This window comes from Cydia splendana, chromosome 18, assembly GCF_910591565.1.
Source record: "Cydia splendana chromosome 18, ilCydSple1.2, whole genome shotgun sequence".
Classification (NCBI taxonomy): Eukaryota; Metazoa; Arthropoda; class Insecta; order Lepidoptera; family Tortricidae; genus Cydia; species Cydia splendana.
The window spans coordinates 3,894,116-3,918,081 of NC_085977.1; the positions used below are offsets into that span (position 1 = coordinate 3,894,116).

General features: G+C 41.4%; 1 protein-coding gene across 1 annotated transcript; it reads right to left on the reverse strand.

Annotated features, from left to right (window-relative positions):
• Window positions 1-208: 208 nt before the first annotated feature.
• On the reverse strand, window positions 209-23,966 carry LOC134799366 (sodium/potassium-transporting ATPase subunit alpha). Its single transcript, XM_063771775.1, has 17 exons — window positions 23,889-23,966; window positions 23,368-23,448; window positions 22,997-23,128; window positions 22,345-22,515; window positions 21,634-21,855; window positions 19,222-19,440; window positions 18,557-18,737; window positions 17,845-18,102; window positions 16,996-17,345; window positions 15,536-15,787; window positions 12,447-12,658; window positions 11,550-11,733; window positions 10,861-11,076; window positions 6,505-6,599; window positions 3,406-3,580; window positions 2,534-2,766; window positions 209-1,824 (listed from the first exon to the last, which is right to left on the reverse strand). Exons 1-17 carry the CDS (start codon window positions 23,955-23,957, stop codon window positions 1,704-1,706), a joined length of 3,171 nt encoding a protein of 1,056 aa, XP_063627845.1. The 5' UTR covers window positions 23,958-23,966; the 3' UTR covers window positions 209-1,703.

Consider the following 23,966-nt stretch of genomic DNA (forward strand, 5'->3'; position numbering starts at 1 on the left):
CTGTGGTCAGAGATGCAAGATGTATTGATTTGTTCGCAGTTTCCGTTCATGTACCTACTTAGTATTATTTGAAGCATTTCGATGCGTATTTGCTTACTACATTGGCAAAATATTTGTCGAAGCACATTGAAAGACATTTGGCGACTATTTCGAGCGGCCGAATGCGAAAGCGCCTCAGGACTGTACTCGATGGAATGAAACAACGCAATAATATTTTGAAAATGTTTTTTATTAATAACACTTACATTTTTACAGCGCTCCTAGCCAACAGAGTAATACTAAAAAATGAATCGGTGTAAAGAACTGTCGAACGCAAAACAAAGTTCTACGGTGTACGTCAAATAAACGGCTCACAAAGATCAAATCATTACAGTAATATCATCATGATCAACCACTATTGTCACGAGATGTACATCTTCTCATCAAACAAGCACAGAAGGTCACTCTAAAGAAACAAACTTCGTTTAAATCTATAAACATTTCATATAATTTAGATTTATTAGTCGCTATAATGTTATATTTTACTTTTGTAACCATTATTATAATGTTATATGTATTCGTTACGAAAAATTGAAATGAATCGTTCCACTCGGGTCTCCAGCTCGCTCGCCTGGTGCGCGAGCGCGCCCCGAGCTCGCTCGGCGAGCATGCTCGCGAGCGTGTTCGCCGAGCAAGCTCGCCGAGCGTGCCGCGCCCGGCTGCGGCCGCCGCCCGCTCCGGCCGCCGCCGGAGCCCTGAGTGGCCACTAAAACAATCTCACTCTATCATAACTGTATAATTTTAAAAATTTCTAATTACGCATCCCTACGTTTTGTTATTATCCTTTAATTAAGAAATAAAATCTTACATAATTACCATGAGCAGCCTATTTTAATAAATTTGACGAAATTCACTAATAATCTGAATATTTTGTTATAAAAGAAAAGCATAGTGTTGTAGCGTGGTGGCCGCGACGGAGCGAGAGTCGGCAGTGCGCCCGGCGCGGCCCGCAGGCGGCGGTGTATGCTTCATAACTACATTACAATTCAAAATACGGCTTCAAAATTTCAACTACCTACCTAACAGTAAGCGGTAGTACAGTGTACACTAATCCTCAGGCACTCCACATCGACCTCGCACACACCATGCACCCGATCGCTGAGCGAACTAAACGTTTTCCACTCGAAAAATTCAACTTAATCTATACTTAAAATATAATAATAATGGCTCTTAACTGTAATTTTACAACAAATGCTTTTCGTTGGCCACCGAACACGGCGGCATACCGATGCCCACATGTTTCACGAACGATGAACTACTGCTAGACGATCATTTATTACTTATTACATAAGTATGTGAAAAACAATACATTAGTATAATTCATTAAGTCTATCTTACGTGATTAGTGTGTTCGAGGTGCCGGGCCGGCGCCGGCGCCGTCGCGTGGCGGCCTGAGTACGCTTCCGGATCCGCGTCCTCGAGATTCAATCGTCAAATTACATCGTCAAACAATTTTCAATATAAAAATAACTCGATTCATAATCATCAAAAATAATAATAATCGTGTATAATATTTTTCATCACAAATATCAAACCACCGTTCACCGTGCATATATACATACATAGTTCATGGAAACAATAAATAAGGAGGCGGGGTCCGTCTTGTGGCGCCGGGCGGGCGGGGCCTGCAGGCGGAGCGGAGCGGACTGCGGCAAGCGGAGCGCCTAGTAGTACGTCTCCTGCTCCAGCCAGCCGCCCGGGTTGCGGCGCAGGTAGAAGCGCCGGATCTCGTCGTAGATGAAGATCGACAGCATGAACGGGATGGCCGGCAGCCACCACACGAACCTGACAAACCACACAATGTCAACATTCGTAACAACATAAAGCAGCGGTCGGCAACAGGCTTGCGGCCCGCGAGCCTCCCTGGCTATTTTGTATGTAATATTGACAAACGACAATGTCTGATAAAGTCACAATATTAACAAAGGCCCGCTTCAACTTCGTTAACTGCTATGTGGCCCATGGCTGCTAAAATGTTGCCGACCGCTGACATAAAGGATAATTAGTGCAGTCGGGGGAATCCAAAACGAATCAGCATCATAAGATTCATATGAGTATCCATATATACACTATTTGACGCATTGCAAACCAACTCTTATTGGCACGGTCGGTAGGATAAGACATTGTGACCAGTGAAATTACAAACATCTTCTTACGTATGACAATGACACACATCTGTTGTATAGTCAGTAGTAGAAGTAGCTAAACGGAAAAGGTGTTCAGAATGATCCTAACTTTGTTCCTTAGAGAGTAAGAGCTTATGTAGTTAATTTTAAACTTCTGTAGGGCTAAGATGGTCGCCTCTTTATTGTCTGTTTAAATGCGTATGACACGCGATAAAAACGCGACGGTCGCTGGTTTACTTAGTATATCAAACATCAAACATCAACATTTATTCAGCAAATAGGCCACAAGGGCACTTTTACACACTTTTACCTTTGCTGCTAACCATAGTTTCTGGTTTCGCCTGTATAACTTTTGACATTATACTCACTTGAGTGGGTACATCCGGAGGCCCTTGTCCATGCCGGGCGTGTAGGACAGGAAGGCGGCCAGCGCGGTCTCGAAGATGATGCCGAAGTTGAGCGCCCAGTTGCGCATGCCCTGGTGCACGATGGAGTTGCGGCGGGTCTTGCAGATGATCAGATCGGCCCATTGCACGACCACGATGGAGACGAAGAAGGCGGTGTGGCAGGTGAACTCGAGGGCCTTGCGGTCGCGGTACGTCTGCAGGACAAACACCGGTTTAAAATTTGTTAACGAAGAATACAAGACAAAGGAGAGAGAAGGAAAAGAGTGGAAATGTGTCCAGATCTAGCGGATACGCCGCTAGGGAGCTATTTGAAAAACATTTGCAAAAGGATTAATAACTGTGCCCTGTTTATCAAAAGCTTGTAACTTGTAATACAAGTGGAAGTCCCTTTCTAACAAAAGCTGTCAATAAGGGACTTCCACTTGTATTACAAGTTACAAGCTTTTGATAAAGAAGGCACAGGTCTAGTGCATTACGTACGTATTACTGCGATGTGCATTGGCCATATATTCAGAACTTAACGTGTTAATAAAAGGTAAGATAAAAACATTAGTTTCATTGAGTCAATTTTGGTTAGGATGCCTAGGTTTGAACGCTTGCGGATCTATGATGATAATATTATGTTACGACTGCAGTTTTCTGCTGATGTGAAAAACATTCATCCGTTCCTAAAGGGATTTGCGTGGGGCAGCGACCAATGCTTGATAACCGCCAAAAAATGCTGCGAAATAGTATTATTTTCTGACGCTTAGAACTAATCTTAAAGAAAAGAGACTAGTAAATAATTCTAGCTAATTTGTAAAGTTTCATTTTAAATAAGTGTGCCAGCTTACCCATTCTTGTCCATAAGAGTCAGTCAAATCGTTGATAGCCTTGGAGTCCCACATCTTTCGGATGCCGAACAGCTTGAGCGGCAGGAAGCCGTTCTCAGCCATGATCACGAAGTACACGAAGAAGCCGGCGGCCGCTTGGATCATGCCGATCTGACCGTAGGCCATAGATATCAACCTGACAACACCCACAGCTAGTGTCAACAGTTGGTACAGAATAAAAGTCTTGCAAGCTTGATTTTATCGACACACGTTTAGAATATTTTAACATTGTATTTTAGCCAATCGAATAGAGCAACTATATTTGGATTCGTTTCTCGAATATTTTAATAGAAAGTAGGCTTAAGTAAAGACCAGTTCAGGTTCTTTACTAGTTAGCACATAATTTAGATTTTATTCGTATCGTGTGTCGCAAAGTGCCTTCTATATGAGCATTCGTTTGCCATTCAGTTATTTGACAATCGGCACGTACATATGTAACTAGCTAGTAAGCTTTACTGTATTGTAAGAACATAGAATATGCTCTAAATCTGGTTTTGTAAATAGCTAGGATTATATAGTTAGCAGATATGTATTAGAGCAAAAATCATATCCTTCTTTTATAATTGAAGGCATTCATTATAAAGTGCCAATCTGCTAATGCAATATTGTCATCATGTATAAACAATTAAACATTTAAGAGTGATAAATGATAATGGTTTTTGCTTTAATTATTTAACATTGCAATTTCATTCAGTACATCGAAAATGTTCGCTTAATTACAGACTTTTTACGAGGGTTAATTTTAATAGGTTCTTAGTTATACTACAGAGAAATATACTAAGAATAGAGTGCTCACTCTATACATCAGTTTTGGTACCAAAACGACTATTATTTTCGCAGTCGACATCTAGCATCGAGTAGCGGAATTATCAGTACCGCTACTTGATACTAGAATTCTAAAATAGAGAGCCGGTAAATCCGGTTACAATATTAGCTGAAAATTGTTGAGCATTAGACTTTTCGGTCGGTGCAACATCTATTGTCAAGTAGCAGTACTGATAATTCCGCTACTCGATACTAGATGTCGAAAACGAAAATAATAGTCTTTTTGGTACTGAAACTGAAGTATGGAATGAGCACTCAATGTATTTTTTTTACCTAAGGTGAATAACTGAATAATAAATTAATGTTAACATTGTCGATGTTCCCAAGTTAGTAATCTAAATGTACGATAGAGATAAAACAACATCCATGCTTCCACTGTACAACATTCAGTTAGTCGATTCTACGATGTAAAAAAAAACTTGAAAATTAAAATAAGATTAGAAAAAAGAAAATGCCCAATTACAGAAATTTTAACACAATTTTAGGTATTGCTTCTAGATCACACATAAAACAATTTTAACATCATTCTAATATATTTTTCTTTTCAGAACCGATTTAATTATTTTAAAACGTAGTATTCTAAAACGACCATTTTTACTTATAATATTATTATTGTTATTTCTGGAATTGGGTAGGAAGTAAGCTTCAGCCAGTGAGTAAGACAGGCAGTTATAATTATATTATAAGGCGGTTATATTAACATCGTAAGGATCCCTATCAAGTGTGGTGTGTGTGTGGCTGAGAAAGCGCTTTGAGCATCAATTTGCGACTAACGTGCTCTTCTACTGAATATAAATAATAAATCATATTATACATAAAAATAATTACGTGATAAAATTATTACGATATCTATAAATGTACCCTTTCGCCTACGACATTCCTTGAACACAAACGTTTATAATGTTTAATGGAAATTTTCTATATAATCTACTGGGACATTACGACACGTATCACACAAGTTGCTAGCGTCTAGAACGTAGACTACACGATCTAAATAGATCTCTAATCGTGCATTGTCGCCGACACTGCGTTCCGAAGTGTCGCCCAACATTTTCTTTTGCCAATTTTAAATATGGAAGAGTGAAGATTATAGAGAGATAGAGGTAAAATTCTAATCTATTTGGAGAGGTTTCTAGTTTAAAACATGTCAGAAAATCTATGAAGAAACTTTAAAAAACAAACTAGTCATAGGTTGTATGTACTGGTTTCGTATATTTATTAGGTATTTGTATACAAGTTTACATCATTATTTACGGGGAGGGACAGTGGTTCTGAATACATTTTTCTGTATACAGGGGGGGGGGGGGGGGGGGGGGTGTAGTTATAATCACTCTTCCACATCCAGCTCAAATGGTACTGTTGAGACACAGGTGGCCGTATTATTGTCATCTGTCGCCACGGGCGACAACTGAACTAGTAGACGAAACAAGTCGAACAAGAGTTGTATTCGAAACAGCTTCACTAGATGGCGCTGATACAAGAAGAATCGTCAGCTAGTAAGGCTGTCATTATAAAAATTCAAATTATTTTTTGGTCTTCATATTTTTTTTACATTATATACCAAATAAGCGTACGGCGGGCCTAATGGTAAGCAGGCACCGTAGCCTATAGGTATTTGTGACTCCAGAGGTTTCGTAGCGCATTGCTAGTCCTTTATAGACATAGAGGGATACCCTATGTTGACAGCTCAAGTACCAAGTACAAGTAAGTACAAATGCACCGTCGACACAGTGAATCCATGGGTCGTCTATTAATTCAGTTGTCTGTATTGTGAGGCTCCGTGCAACGGACGAATAACCGTGTCGTTCTCAGGCAAAAAATATATAACTGTGTCGATTTGTTAATATGGAACCTTTGGCAAATCACTAGAAATAAGAATTTGCTCCCGACGTCTGTATTTGCCGGCGTCGTCGTCTGACATGACCTATGGCATATTTAAGCAAGAGTAAATAGGCTCTGAAGGAGCTTAATGTAATCCTCTGGATGACTTTCCATTACTAGGTTAGTCTAAAGGTCGCTATCGACTAGTTATAGTAGTTATGAAAATAAATCCATATCTATAGGAAACAGACTTGAAAACACATTTTGTAATTCAGTTGTTTCTTCGTCAAAACGGATGTAGTTTTGTCTGACAGTGTATTTCTTGTCCGAGAACGTCACTCAATAATCAGGCCATCGCGTGTTAACACCCATATGAGAACTATAAGCGTCGGGCCGCGGTGCAGTCAGGCCAACCTTCTGTTGACGAGGTTGTCGCGGTAAGGGTCCCGCGGCTGTCGCTTCATGATATCGGACTCGGGCGCCTCGTACGCCAGAGATATAGCTGGCACCTTCGTAAACACCAAGCAATCAGGACATACCAACATACACTACATCCCAAACGTTGTTGGAGCTGGTTGGATCTCAAATTGTACGTAGTGCATAATAATTTTCCTTCGTACTTTCACGGAAATGTACGAACGTGTCTTGCTATTTCAGTCGGTTATTCCCACCAGTTAGCACTGGTAAGAACTTGGTGGTAACTAGTGGGAATAACCCTTTCAGTCAGTTCGGCAGAAAAAGTACTGAGGTTGACTGAAGTAGCATGACAAATACGAACGTTTCCGAGAAAATACGAAGGAAAACAATTATGCACTACATTTGTAAGGGCTTCAATTGATGCTGTTAACCTCAGTTGAGTATTAAAGACAGAATAAAAGCTTTCTGTAGTAATAAGAAAGCTTTTCCTCATGTCTTTAAGACGCGGTTTGGGTCTCACACAACACTAGCTTCTTCTGTGATTTGAATTGATTCTATTGTGCAACAGTTATGTATGTATATTTTTTGTTACACAAAGGATTCAATTAACTTGTGGATGAAAGCGCAATTGATCCCTTAACTTTATAGACAAATTTTGAAATCCACCGATATTAGAAAACTTGCAATCAACATATATTAACGCTCTATATTTTAAAGTATTAGGCCACACCACTCATTTGCATACTACAACGTACCCTGGTTGTCCCTAAAACTCTTATTTTACATTATTAATATAGATCGTACACAACTCAAAGAAGCGGTCAGCTTAATACACTATTAGTATCGGAGCGCCAATGCGTGATAAGCGCAAGTTTTTAACATGCTCCGTTTTGTGGGTTTTTTCTGTATATCAATATGACGCTTATACATAATAAATATACCTACGTACACCTTTCTACGCCGCTTATACTAAACTACTTCGATTAGAAATATCATTAATAAAAAATATATCTAAATAGATCTGCTTAATATTACGATATAGCTAGTATAAAAGACTGGCGTGTTCATAAATTACATACGATAGCTTTCGACCTTGAGAGACAAAAATGTAAAAATCTGAAACACTACACTAGTGAAAGAAGTTACAATCAAGCCCTAGATTGTAGAGTAATTATAATTATAATATATTACGTATATATTAGTGTCAGTGTATACATACTATAGCCTTGATGAAGTAATCTTATGTGTGATGAAGCTCGGCTCAACGTGAGTAACGAATGATAGCGATATCTTCGTGAAAAACTTGTGTCGGGTGAAGTATGAGCGGTAAGAAATGAGAAAACGTCAAAATACTATACAGACAACAGTAGTACTATAGGACACTTATCAAATGTTCCATGCATGGCAGAGATGACAGGTACAGACAGGGAAACACCGAAACTTACCTGCTCACAACACCGTACATAAATAAGTGTTAAAGATCACAAAAAAAACAAAATGAAACAATGTGTTTATGAAGGGACCATGAGGTGGTAACGTGGATAAAACACATTCTTCCATAGACACCAAGCTAAGGAAGACAGTAAAGATAGTAAAATACAAAGACAACGCAAGGCATAAGTTAGGAGCTGTGCGTTCGTCGCCTTCAATATCCACGGAGATACACGGTGTTAGGGCTTCCACACACAGGCAACAACCACACCTCAATATTGAAGACTAACTTACACGTGGTAGCAAGCAAATTAGCGGATAGATAGAATCTTTGAACGAGTGGTGACACTCGCGTGGGTTTTACCTCTCGTTAACTAGTTTATCTGTGAAAGGATTACGCGGCTGTCGCTTCATAATGTCAGATTCGGCCTCCTCGTAGGCCAGGGAAATGGCGGGCACCTACAAACACTAGCCATGTGAGCACAGGACCACACCACGACGGCCGCCGCGCGAAGCGTGTGCATATCGTCACGTGTACAACATCCAACACTTAGCAAGCTGCTTGCAACCAGACGCTATTCGCTATTACCACTATAATTTGATTGCTGAAGGCGTATCAACCAAAGGCCACGTAAAACGCTCCGACCGAATTGGCTCAAGGCTAATACGGGCGGCGTCAACCACGAAACATTTGTATGAAACAAATATATGATGGCCAGTGCTACCGGCGTTAGCGTCAAACGCATTCGCTCAGAACGTATTTTACGTCGCCAAGGCATTATGGTTGCGTCTATCACGAAATAGATACAGATAAAACCTCCAACGTCTTTAATCACAAGGATAAAAAATGAAGAACAGTTTATCATATCACGCGTTAAACGCAAGCATCATAGATACGTTAAACTCTTTCTGTACGAGATCAAAAGTCAAAATTTATTAACACTTCCATGCTGTTGACACACCCTTTGATAAATCAGCCATTCGACTTTCGATAACGAACAGTAGCTTCGACTTTAGCAATCAGATCATAATGGACAAAAGAGCTCGTAAATAAAATTACTTGTGATTTAGGTAATTCTAAAATGAAATTCGAGAAAACGGCTAGGTACTAACAGGACCAACTATCTTCAACTAGACAAGAATGTCTATACCAAGTGCTTTAATAACTTTACAATTGTTGTCTTGAGTGAAAAATAACTTTGTTGTTAAGATGTATTATTGTAGAAATAACGTAAAGCACTGTCATTCTAAAACAAAAGACGATTAGAACAACTCATAGAAAATCTTTAGTAGAACAAACAGTACTTGTAAAGTTCCTCATTGACATTAATTGGCCTAAGTTCTTAGTTTCCATTTACTGAAGCCGCATCGACAGCACTACAGCTTGAGTACTTTATTGTGATACAGGCAAGGACTCTCGGCCCGAACGCGATCAATAGCCCAACGCCAGTACCGCCATCTATCGTGAGTGTCCCGCAAACAGCGACCTTCGTAATTCTGGACTTAGCGTATGGTTGCAACGGCTTGGAATGCTTAAAAATTATCGTAGAAATGATATTTATAACACAAAAAGATTGTGACCCATTATGTAAAACACAAAATTTGAAATATGAATGGGGATGGTATTTAATCACAATGTTTCCAGGGTTCGAATGGAGATGGAGTGATATGAATGACTGTACTAAGGGTGTGTTGTGTCTGTTTTAACTGTCGGTCGCGGGGGGGACCATTGTCGGGGTAACACCAACACTGTTAGATATTAAAATAGGCAAAACACATATGATTGTTATTTCCTAGCGGTCGTCCTCGCTGCATCAGGTCACTCTCAAGCGGGACTCCACGTTAGTATGATTCCAGGCTAACACTTATCTCTATAATTTAACCATAATGAATGAAAGTTCAGTTAACATAGAGCTTAGTCCTTATGATTACATAAACAAGCTGTTTAGAATAACACCGACATAACACCCACTCGTTACGATATCGAGACAACAGCAATGTTATTGTTATTAGCTGGATACCGGCATGTTATATGGCAACAGTAATTGACAATTATAAAGACCTCTCATTGACAAGTTTGTCGCAAAATGGGTTCCTAGGCGGGCGTTTCATTATGTCCGCCTCCGCCTCCTCGTATGCGAGCGCAATCGCTGGCACCTACATATGTCAACAACTAGGTAAATACAACTACATCACAGTTGGCGAGATCGCCTCTAGAATATTAAGAAAAATATCGTCAGTCTGCAACTTCTGAAAATTGTATGCCAATCAGTATCTCAGTTTTAATCAATTCAGACTAATAACAATTTCGAAAATAAATAAAGTCCAATTATAGTCAGGGCATTTTCATTTAACTGTGTACCATTGACGGCCGGTTAGCAATCGTCACAAAACTGACGGTCAGTGTAAAATCCAATACATTTTGTCAGGAATGTGACGGTTAGACGTTACTGAAACACGACTTAAGTCGCTCTTTAAAGTATAAGTTAAAATGAAAATGCCTGTCAACTAAAAATTAAAATCTAAACAGATGTTGCAGACTGTTTAACATCTTATCTTACACAATCTTACAGCTGTAATTATGCCTCAATATCTCATATGTTCGGTATTTACTAAAGCTGTAAACAATTAATATATCTGTGCACTAAAAGAGCCATTCGTACAATCAACATTGATACAATTCATGGTGATATTTTCATTTATTTATTAACCCAGCTTTTCAAGTAGTCATTTTCTAGGTTTTCGTGTTTAAGAATAATTCTTCATCCAGGGTCACTTATATGTATAGCGCCTTAGGAAAATTATATCTCGGAATTGCACTAAATAACCTCAAGTAATTCTAAAAGAATGCTCATAAATCAATTTCCAGTTCAGCTCTTTGAATGCACAGCCCAATAAACAGTGACAGAAAGTGAAACTTACCATGTCAGTTCCAAGATCGATGCAAAGGATAGTTACAGTACCAAGAGGCAGCGGGATATCGCAGAGGATGAAGGCGAGGAAGGGAGAGATCTCGGGGATATTGGAGGTGAGCGTGTAGGCGATGGATTTCTTGAGGTTGTCGAAGATCAGCCGGCCCTCCTCGACGCCCGTGACGATGGAGGCGAAGTTGTCGTCCAGCAAGATCATGTCGGCGGCCTGGAAGACAGGGGGGAACGTGAGTTATGGCGGATTTTATTAAGTGGCGAAGTAGGGTTAAAATTTTCTCATGTGAGTCGCTTAACTTAAAACTCGGGTAAATCCATCAGTCAGATTATGCTATTTTGGTATTAAGAAAAGGTAATAGGGTAGATATTTGCTGAGAGGGTCGAATGGATTCACTCGAGTTTGAAGTTAAGCGACACATGTGTAATTTTCGGGCGTACCTACGATTAAGAAAGTTGATACAAAAATATGGAATAGAGTTGTCAATAAAAAGTTTCTTTCATGTAAAAAAGTGGCCCGAGAGGACGACCAGTGAGATGAAAAGTTGCCATTACATTAAATATGAGTACCTAAATTACTTTTTTGTTACCATGCAGTGAACTGTATGCCGTAGGCACCTTTTTCCAGTCTGTAAGTAAAGACATATTTGTAGTACAGGATTGTGGGCTATATATAACTGTACACACCTGTTTGGACACGTCGGAACCAGCGATACCCATGGCAACACCGATGTCGGCCTTCTTCAGGGCGGGAGAGTCGTTGACACCGTCACCAGTCACAGCCACGATGGCGCCGAGACGCTGGCAACCCTCTACGATGATCAGCTTCTGTTGTGGCGACGTACGGGCGAATACGATTTCGGTGTGGTACCTAAGGAAAATATTATTAATATTTATTAATTCAGAAGATCAGAGTTCGGCGTCGGCGAAAGCTACCGCTCATCGGCGTGATACCGCTCTGGACCGAGCAAAGTGGCGTGCTCTTGTGTTGGAGGCCAAGACTCATTTTGGGTCTTCGCGCCAGCCAAATAAGTATGTAATATTAATTAATAGAATTTAAGACAAATTAACAGCAGTCTCTACAAGTGAACAAAAAAAAACTCGCACAGTTAAGTTAAAAAAACTATCTATGTAATATAGGAGTATCTATAGATAAAAAGATTGTTGCCGACTAAATATAAAAGCATGTAAGGCATGTGCCATATATCAATTTTCTTGATCATAAAACAAGGCCCGGTGGCGATCATAAAACATCAGGGTCGTTATATTGGCTAAATAAGTCGTGGGCCGGTTTCCCGCAACTCGACGTAATATGTGTCTATTTTGAGTGTTGCAATGTCAGGCCTATATTATCAGTTTTTTTTAGACAAACACCACTACTTATAAAAGTCAGCAACACCTATAAAATTTGTAGTTCAAAGGCAGTTTGTGAGTACAAATGAGCACAGGTAACTGTTAATAAGAAGACCTTATTACGTTCTAATAAAATTTACGAATGTGTAGTATGTCTGTGTTAGTTTATCAATTTTATCATAGACTTGGCGACAATCGCTGCCGGTATTAGCTGTAGTAAGCTGTACTTACTTGAGAATCTCGTCAAGCTGATCAGAGTTGAGTTCCCTAAGCTCCGTTCCGTGGACCACAGCAGCCTTAGCCTCGCGAGGGTTGACTTCGGACACGGGGATGTTCAGACGAGCGGCGATGTCCTCGACGGTCTCGTTGCCTTCAGAGATGATGCCGACGGACTTGGCGATGGCCTTGGCAGTGATCGGGTGATCGCCGGTAACCATGATGACCTGGAATAGCATGGATTATGTAGTGTATGTGGTTTTGAATATAGGAAGACTTGGAAATAAGCAAAGAAGGAAATCAAAAGTTGGAAATAATTTAGTTATAATCTGAGTCGAAAAAAATGTCTACTCTGTTTCAGGAAACCAAATACAACGATAGTGATAGCATTTATTAACCCAGCTTTTCAAGAAGTCATTTTCTAGGTTTTCGTGTTTATGAATAATTCTTCATCCAGCGCCTTAGGAAAATTATATCTCGGAATTGGGTCATAATCTGAGTCGAAAAAGATGTCTACTCTGTTTCAGGAAACGATATGCAACGATAGCGATAGCATTTATTAACCCAGCTATTCAAGTAGTCATTTTCTAGGTTTTCGTTTTTATGAATAATCCTTCATCCAGCGTCTTGGGAATATTATATCTCGGAATTTTGTCATAATCTGAGTCGAAAAAAATGTCTACTCTGTTTCAGGAAACTATTTACAACGATTGCGTCGTATTTTTTATGACAAAATAGTCATAAAATTTATATATAATAATAAACTATAATAGCCTAGAAGGTCTTAAGTGATCTAAGTCATTAAAATCTCTATTCTAACTTTAATGACTTAATTTAAAATGAGCTTGACCTTTTCGAAATACCACAGTATACACCTACGACCTTACCAAGTTCTGTAGATAGATAGATAATTTCTTTATTCATACCCACAACATACACGGCATTGAAAAAGTACAGGATAAGAACATGCAAAACAACTTAATTACTAAAAACTATTACATTAAAAAATTATGAAGCCATGTGTCGTGGCACAGAAAAGGCGCTGGCTCAGCATTGTGATGCGCTGATGCGGCAAGCCACATCGCTGGTATTCTGCCAGTATCTTACATACAAATATGCAACGCTTATTTTAAAAAAACAGTTGGTACGAGAAATATAAGAAAAAACTACTGTGCAATTTGTGTGTGACGTGTACATTATTGTGTGAGTGTACAAGAATTTCGATCGAAACGTCAGTTAACGTAATATCCTGAAAGTAGATTGATTTACCCGATGGGAGGAAATTGCAATCTATTTTCATTTCATCTCGTCTAATGATTGCTGTACAAAGTCAACATAAATGTCCCGATTCGCGGATTCAATTTTCTTCCTCAAATACAGTGATTTATTGGTTTGTACTTGTCAATTTATTTCGAGTGTTGTGGTTACAGGATATGAACTTGTAAAAATAAAATCGGAACCGATGTAAGTAATTCCGATAAGTCTATTTCGAATTAAGGTAATTCGATTAAAATACTCTGTGCCTAATTGGCATTTTTCTGTTAACTAATATTGTCAATATGTATATCATAAGTGGCTTACAATGATTTTGTCGGTCTTGATCTAGGCTAACGCAGCTTAAATGGTCGACGGGAACTCGATACCGCCCATATATAGCTACTTACTGGATTACTATGTAATCATTAAAGGTCGATTGTATTTAATTAGAGGCCCTTTTGGATAGGTACCTATCGTTTCTAATTTTTCTATCATGATAATGGTATCATGTGCGACGTCACATTCTTAAAATTGGTGTCAAAATGAACTTCTTGGTGTCACAATGATACTGCACAGACTTTGCAGCGACAAAATATGATATTGACGTTTATTAATGGCACCACGGACGTATCGCTTGCCAAATTGGTGAAGAGTTATCTTGGTCAGGCTATAGATACCTTGATACCGGCGGAGCGGCACTTGGCAACAGCATCGGGCACGGCGGCACGTGGCGGGTCGATCATGCTCATGAGGCCGACGCAGCGCAGGTTGTCGACGGGGAAGTTATCTGTATTGAACTTGTGACGGGGTACTTGTGTAGTTACCTTGATCCGGCGGAGCGGCACTTGGCAACAGCGTCGGGCACGGCGGCACGCGGCGGGTCGATCATGCTCATGAGGCCGACGAAGCGGAGGTTGTCGACGGGGAAGTTATCTGTATTGAACTTGTGACGGGGTACTTGTGTAGTTACCTTGATCCGGCGGAGCGGCACTTGGCAACAGCGTCGGGCACGGCGGCACGAGGTGGGTCGATCATGCTCATGAGGCCGACGAAGCGCAGGTTGTCGACGGGGAAGTTATCTGTATTGAACTTGTGACGGGGTACTTGTGTAGTTACCTTGATCCGGCGGAGCGGCACTTGGCAACAGCGTCGGGCACGGCGGCACGCGGCGGGTCGATCATGCTCATGAGGCCGACGAAGCGGAGGTTGTCGACGGGGAAGTTATCTGTATTGAACTTGTGACGGGGTACTTGTGTAGTTACCTTGATCCGGCGGAGCGGCACTTGGCAACAGCGTCGGGCACGGCGGCACGAGGTGGGTCGATCATGCTCATGAGGCCGACGAAGCGCAGGTTGTCGACGGGGAAGTTATCTGTATTGAACTTGTGACGGGGTACTTGTGTAGTTACCTTGATCCGGCGGAGCGGCACTTGGCAACAGCGTCGGGCACGGCGGCACGAGGTGGGTCGATCATGCTCATGAGGCCGACGAAGCGCAGGTTGTCGACGGGGAAGTTATCTGTATTGAACTTGTGACGGGGTACTTGTGTAGTTACCTTGATCCGGCGGAGCGGCACTTGGCAACAGCGTCGGGCACGGCGGCACGCGGCGGGTCGATCATGCTCATGAGGCCGACGAAGCGGAGGTTGTCGACGGGGAAGTTATCTGTATTGAACTTGTGACGGGGTACTTGTGTAGTTACCTTGATACCGGCGGAGCGGCACTTGGCAACAGCGTCGGGCACGGCGGCACGCGGCGGGTCGATCATGCTCATGAGGCCGACGAAGCGGAGGTTGTCGACGGGGAAGTTATCTGTGTTGAACTTGTGACGGGGTACTTGTGTAGTTACCTTGATACCGGCGGAGCGGCACTTGGCAACAGCGTCGGGCACGGCGGCACGCGGCGGGTCGATCATGCTCATGAGGCCGACGAAGCGGAGGTTGTCGACGGGGAAGTTGATGTCGTCGGTGTTGAACTTGTAGCCGATGGGGTACTTGTCGGAGGGCAGCTGCAGGTCGCAGAAGCCGAGCACGCGCTCGCCGAGCCCGCCCAGCTCGAGGTACGCGTTGTTGAACGCCTCCTTCATCTCTTCGTCCAGAACCTACAAGAGTGATTGGGAAATTAATATCACCATATATTTTCTATGAATTCTTTGCGGTAATGTAAGTGATGCAGGCGGGCACGTTTTTATTGAGATTACCGCGTTGTGATATGTAAGTTACACTTTTTATGAACCATATTAAAATTTTCAAAAAATATGACTGGATTAGAAAAAGCTGCTGTCAGATTATCTAATTATGGGTACCAGTCACTTTAGTGGACAGAAAAAAATCATTCTTGTTAATATCAAATGACCTATGCAGTGAAACCACTGAATGAACTTTAAAAAAAAAGCAGGCAGTAAAAGAGCGGTAACCAAAAACGAATATATCCCAAGATTTATCATTTCTAAAAACTCCCGTCATGTCTTCCAACAGTACTTAGGTACAGGCAAAAACAGATTTGAATAAAAACTATTGGGCGCAGACCTCAAACTTTTATTTCTTCCAAGTAATTCTCAAAGGGACCGCAATGCGTCAGCTCCGGGGAGGCTGTAACTAAATAACTTTTTCGCTGACAAAGGAAATGAGGGTAGGCTTATGCTTATGAAATCCTTTGTAACTAACTTCGTTAATTACTTTAGACCCCTGGAGGTATTTACCACCCGCTTTGGACATAAAGAAATCTACTTTCAAGCTGGAGATATAAACAGTGTGCTATGCTAAATTGAAGTGCTAAGAAAAAATCTTAGGAGAGATTTCGGATCGAGTTATTTGCTGGATAAAAATAAGATTTTCTTTCCATTTTTATTCATGGAACAATGGAATATAAATAGACTGATAATGTCCATACCAAGTCTCATTATTGCTGTAGATGACCAAACTCAGAAACTCAGAGAGGGGAGGAAATAAAAACGTTGCAAGTGACTTTTGTGAAGATTAATGGAGTTATTCAGAAACGCTTGTCAAATCTAACAAACCGTTAATAATCGTTTGTCTCCGTCATTTTGACATTTCGTTTAGTTAGACGGAGATAAATTTTAACAGAGGTTTGTAAGAGGTTGCTAAGTTTTATGAATAATTTACACCTCCTCCCGTCCCTCTTTCGTTAACATAGTTAGAAAAAGATGGGTAGTCTATCTCGCCGCGTGATACTGTCGCGCCAATCATGTGCTTGGCCTACAGACTCTCTTAATTTCTATACCCAACAATCATTTGACCATTGTACACCTTATTACAACAACAGGACAGTTTAAAGTTCTCTGTTTACCTTTTCCTTTCCTCCAATGAAGATAGTGCTGCAACGCTCAAGAATCCTCTCAGGGGCTCCCTTCATCACAAGCAGGTGGCGCGGATCGCTGGGGTCATCACTCTCATGAATAGACACTTGGTACTTGTTGGTGGAGTTGAATGGGATCTCGCACACTTTCTTGTTACGCTTCCTGATTGAAAGTACATCTCCGAGAGCTAATTCCATGCATTTCAGAAGGGCAGCTTCGGAGGCGTCGCCGGCGACCTCCTTCTTTAGAATAGGGACACCATCTTGGCCGCCTTTGAACTCGGCGCGGTTGCAGAGCGTGGCGATCTTGGCGAGGGCCTTGAAGCCGGGGCTGGTGCGGTCTGCGGACGGGGGAGGGGGGTTAACGTCAAATAGTTGATGTTGGTTGTAATTATCGACGAACTGATGACTGATGAGAGGTTATACAGAGTTGTGTTGTCGAATGACGACGCGTTTCGTTATGACTAGCTATGTCTCAGAGTCGCAATACATACAATACAATATTTTCTGTCAAACTTCTTTAGCGGCGCTGTGCACTTTTTGTGATGGGGAAAAAAATGTTAAACTCGCGACAGCGTAAGACGTAAGACGCTTCGTAAGACAGACACGTGACCTGATCGAAAAACTGTTACAATGTCATTGAGTTTTCACTTCTGCCGGCACTCCCGGAGTGCAACCCGTTGTTTTTTTTTTGTATTAAGAGTGCCGGTCTTGTCAGAGCAAATAGTAGACGTGGATCCGAGGGTTTCCACGGCTTCAAGGTTCTTCACGAGGCAGTTCTTGGACCTGAAGCGCCGGTTATGGACTTTGGTATCAAAGGAAGTATCAAAATGAGCTTACCATATTGGACTCCTGATTGATCCTCAGTAGTATCAGCCTCAATAATCTGGTTGTCGAACCACATGTGGGCGACAGTCATCCTGTTCTGTGTGAGAGTGCCGGTCTTGTCAGAGCAGATGGTAGATGTGGATCCGAGGGTCTCCACGGCCTCCAGATTCTTAACGAGACAGTTCTTGGACGCCATGCGCTTGGCAGTGAGGGTTAGGCAGACGGTTACAGTGGCCAGGAGACCTTCAGGTACGTTGGCGACGATGATACCTGTAGAATTGGACGGTTGGTTAGTAAGATCTTGATGACTTGTTTAGACCTACTTCATTACAGTAAGGTACGTAATGGTAACCACCAGTGTCTGCTTTACAAATAATAATCATCAGGTAGAATCAGGTAGAAATTAGTTGCACAAAACAAACAAAGAGGTTTTTGCTTATAATACGACGCCATTTTCCCCTATTTAGTGTTCAATTGGAAATATCACCACCGTAAAGATTGGATATGACTAACACGAAGATGGTGACTCCGAGGAATACGCCAACGTCGGTAATGATGATGAAGTGTGTTCAGGCGATGGTCTCTAGAACGTTACTCATGAGGAAGATGACGGCGTCCAGCCAATGGTAGCCGAGGATGAAGGCGATCACGAAGGTGACTCCGAGGAACACGGCCATGCCGGTGATGATGAAGTGGGTTCAGGCGATGGTCTCCAGGAACTTACCGATGAGGAAGATGACGGCGTCCAGCCAGTGGTAGCCGAGGATGAAGGCGATGACGAAGAAGGTGACTCCGAGGAACACGGCCACGCCGGTGATGAGGTGGATGAAATGGTGGATCTCCTTGGCGATGGGCGTCTCTCCGGTGTCCAAGCCAGAAGCCAAGCCGGCGATACGGCCCATCACCTGGCGAAAGAAAACATTTACATAACTTACCAAAATATATTGCAGGAGGAATCAGTACCAAAATTTAGCGCGTAAAATAATTATTATAAGTTCGAATTTGTCATAAAACTAGCCTTTTGAGTAACTCTGTCAATACAAATTCGCGATAAGGTGGCAAATTTAATATTAAAACTGCGAATGGTTGCAGGCAAGTAAAACTATAACTTTCCATTTCTACCATAAGGTGTATATGGGTAGCTTCGAATCACTCACGATTGTTAGGTAATTCCGAAAACCACTCGTAATACCATCATATCAGAGTCCATTTTAGGAATTATCCGACTATCGACAGATGAGCTCTTACACCCAACCTTTTAAAGTTAAGAATACGTCGTCAATCTTGAACAGAGTGGGATTTAACCTCTGGTGTGCCAGGATAATTTTTTTCTAATGGATTCCTCGTACGCTGACACGAGGGATTTAAGCCGAGCAAGTTCCAACTCACGGTGTTATCTCCGCAGCAGATGACGATCCCCTTAGCGGTGCCCTCGACAGCGTTTGTAGAGAAGAAGGCCAAGTTCTTGGTTTCCAGGGGGTTCTCGTTGGTGAAATCGGCGCCGCGGGACTGGGGCTCGGATTCGCCGGTCAAGCTGGAGTTGTCCACTTTGAAGCCGCGCGCCTCGATGATACGGATGTCAGCAGGGATACGGTCGCCGAATTTCACCTGAAATTGTTGCAGATAGTGAAACTAATGTCATATACATGCCAAGCCAATGGAATTCCTTGCCGGCGTCTATATTTCCGTGTTCTTATAACCCGGCAACCTTCAAATCAAGAGTGAACAGGCACCTTCTGGGCGAGCTCGCTCCATCGTAGGCCACGTCTACGCCTCGGCTAGTCTGTGGCCATCCGTAAGCCCATTCAGAATTTAAAAAAAATACCATTACGACAACTAAATGCACAAACGATATTTGTTAAATACGACCTTTGAGTCTGAAAATATTAATTTTTACTAAACGCTCGCATATGTTTACCATATCATATCTGTCTGTGAAAATATAGATATTGTTAGATATCTAATTTTCGTCTTTTTTTCCTAAAGAAAGAAAGTTGATCGAGAATGTGACAAGTGTGAGAACGAGAGAGATCGTTGATGACACGCTAGATTAGCCGCTAACAGTTACAAATAATCGTTAATTAATATATCCACCTCTCCAGTACCTAAATTAACTTCTGTGTATTTAAAATACCGGACTAACATCGAAAATTCACACCCTCCTTTAATGTGATAGGATAGGGTAAAGTGGATTTTATATTGCACTTATAAAACAACCGGAACCATCGCGTATTCAACCCTTTTACACCTCGCGATAGCTCTTTATGCCGTGACCTCAATCGATCAATGGTTAAAAATAGTCCAGTGTAAACACTCCGTGTTTTGAGTAGCAATTTACAGTATATTCTCACTTCATCATGAATAATATTTAGTCACTGAGTACATAGTGGTATACGTAGATTTGTGCACCTATACGTTTCTTTAATAAAACAATACTTATTGAAAGTTAACTAACTATAATTGTATATCACTAACCTTAATTAATTTAAGATTTTTTGTTCCTACAATACACTATACGGATTTCCCGACTTGATATAAATAATTGAAACTGAAATGTACTTATATTAAATTTTACAATTTACATTTAACAAATTAAACAATATCACATTAAAAAAATAATCAACCTTTCGGGACTCGTAAGCTGCATCGACACGCCTTGCCGAAACTCGACCATGGATTTAAATACGTCGAGTTTTTTAATAATAATAGTTATAACAGTCATTTCGCTCAGTGATAAAATCGGCAATGGATTAATTTGCGGTTTATAGCAAAAACAATACAATACTCAAACCACAAATGCTACATGTGAATGATATAATGGAACTAGTTTAATGATTGTTTTAAGCCTATTGATATTTCATTTTTTTGATATAAGTGCCATAAAAGACCAAAATGCGTTGCTGTTGAATTTTTTTGGAAAAGCTATGTTACATTTAAGTACCTACGGTAAATGGAATGAAAGAATCCTGTGATCTTCGCCTATTTTTTTTATTACCCTTATTAGCCTCTAGGGCGGCATAAAGAAAACGCAGCGGCCATAAATACGCGACAATGCCGAAATGTGAGCCGGCAATTCTATTCCGGCTATTTTGAGCCCTCCCACCATTTCATCATTATGTCATATTAAAGTACGAACCTTATGTCACCGACTTCAAGATTCGAAGGAGCTTAGCGCCAGCAAGATTACAGTGGCGAACTGCGGCACCATTTTCTTGAAGAACTCCAAGATCTTGGACATTCTTGGTAGATGTACTAACCTCAACAATGTCACCGAGCACCAGGTCCTCAGCTCGCAGCGTCAACTTCTCGCCCTCGCGGATGACAGTGGCGAACTGCGGCACCATGTTCTTGAAGGACTCCATCATCTTGGACAATCTTGGTAGATGTACTAACCTCAACAATGTCACCGAGCACCAGGTCCTCAGCTCGCAGCGTCAGCTTCTCGCCCTCGCGGATAACAGTGGCGAACTGCGGCACCATGTTCTTGAATGACTCCATGATCTTGTACATTCTTGGTATATGTACTAACCTCAACAATGTCACCGAGCACCAGGCCCTCAGCTCGCAGCGTCAGCTTCTCGCCCTCGCGGATGACAGTGGCGAACTGCGGCACCATATTCTTGAAGGACTCCGTCATCTTGGACAATCTTGGTAGATGTACTAACCTCAACAATGTCACCGAGCACCAGGTCCTCAGCTCGCAGCGTCAGCTTCTCGCCCTCGCGGATGACAGTGGCGAACTGCGGCACCATATTCTTGAAGGACTCCGTCATCTTGGACAATCTTGGTAGATGTACTAACCTCAACAATGTCACCGAGCACCAGGTCCTCAGCTCGCAGCGTCAGCTTCTCGCCCTCGCGGATGACAGTGGCGAACTGCGGCACCATGTTCTTGAAGGACTCCATGATCTTGGACGACTTGCTCTCTTGGTAGTAGGAGAAAATGCCAGTCACGATTACTACTGCCGCCAACACGATGCCCAGGTACAAATTGTCGTCCGCCGGTTCTTCTACGGTACTCGCCTGTAACGCAAACGTATTTGATAAAGTCGTGTTATGTAAACAATTATATTTTTATATGTACAGACAAAGAAAATTTAAAGTTGTCGGTTACGTTTTCGAAAGTAAAGTACCCTAAAACCTAATGCTTGCTTGTGATCATATCTGCATTATCTACAGACATGTAGTTTTTGCAGTCCTTAATTCTCGAAAGAAGAAAGGCAAAGTAGCGTCGAAATCTTTGTAGGATACAATATAAGGGATATTGTCCACCAATAACATTAAAATAACGCGAAGGTTTGGTGAAAAACACACTGCGCCAGTCTCCGTGCTCCACCATATAGCTATATTTATCAAAAGGTGTGAAATTGAGAAAAAAGCGCAATAATTTTCGAAGCGCACAACGCTGCAGTGTGGTATCATCGCCTAACCTTCCCCATGTCCATGTTTACATCGTTTTAACTGATATGGTCAACAGTTAAAAAGGACAATTGATGTTTAAATTATACTGACCTGAATTCCATAGGCTATAAAGCATAGAATAGCACCAATCCACAGTAATAACGCAAAACCACCGAACAAATTTTTACAAAATTTCACCCATTCGGGCGTTTGTTTAGGTGGCGTGAGTGCGTTTGGACCATCCCTTTCAAGGTTCTCTTTCGCTTTTGCGTGACTAAGGCCCTAGAAAAATACATAAACAGCATTAAAACACAAGAATTATGTTTATATTATGTCAAGTGTAACATTTTTATAACTATTATACAAAGAGCCACTGTAACCAACAAAAATAACTTTAAAAAAACAGTGGAGGGTTGTATGTTAGAGCAGACATATAGGATTTTAATAAAATTTGGTTTAACTGTAACTATGTTTAATGTTTATGTATACGATCTTGTATCGGACAATTCGGACATATGCCGATGACATTGTAAAAAACAACACAAAACAAGAAATAAGTCAGAACGGAATGAAAGAGATTAGGGGAGGATTAGATTTCCCAATACAAGGAAATATGCCCAAGATGATGATTGATGATTATTATTATGTATAGGACAGCCTGGTGGGAATTCAGGTTTTATCTGCACATAAATAAATAGGGACATAACAGAACAATTTGTTTGTGTACTTATGTGGTTTCATCAAAAGAGCAAAGTAATCTTACATTTTCTGGATGTGTTTGAAATCTTTGGTATAGTTCCTCGGGAGTGACTTTGTGAAAATCAATATCCAACTCCTGTTTCAGGTCATCTAAATCTCCTGCTTTCCGCTTCTTCGCGGGAGGCTTCCGGCGAGTCTGAAACACACCAATAAACAGTTTACACATGCTTTCACCCTACGCGATCTTGTTTATTATTCGACTAATTGATAGCTCGAGTCTAATTTCAAAAGCAAGCACTTACTCCTAATGAAGGAATAAATCAAAATGCATTATAAAGTGAATCAAAACGCATGCAATAACGAAGGCTGACAGGGGTCACTGTCAATCTCCGTCAGGATAAAGCAAAAATGAAAGATGGTAATGTAAATAAAAACCTTGTACTGTCCATCGGCAGTTCTATTATCGTCCTTAATGAGGCCGATGGTGGCGACGCGGTACGAGTCGGTACGGCCATGCTGCAAACACAACTAGGGGCTAGACACATTCTACAGGCTGGGCCCTATGGGCCATGCACATGAGTGACGGATGAGTGCAGCTGCGATCTCGAATGACTCCAGAATAGTTAAAGACATTTGGAAGAGTCATGCGATATCGATGCTTAAGAACAAAAATGAAAAAGAAACCGGAACGAGCTAATGAGTATTACTTGTGTTCCAGTTCCTTCATAATAGGATTAAAAAAGGTGTACTAAAACTAAAGTAAGTAACTAATGAATGCTCGGCAACTATGGGGTCAAGCCTTGAAGTTGTACAAATACTGACCGAAGTACATATAGCCTAGCCTAACAACGCGGCTGGAAAGCAATCAATAAAGCGAATAGCACGCGCAGGGAGCACGGTAGCCTTGCCGCACGTACGGGGACCGCTCAATTGATCTGAACTAGTTGTATGCGAACCTGAGAGCGGTTGAAAGGCCGGCGCGCACCTCGATGCAAGACCGATTCAACACTCATACCCATATTCATCGCGTATCT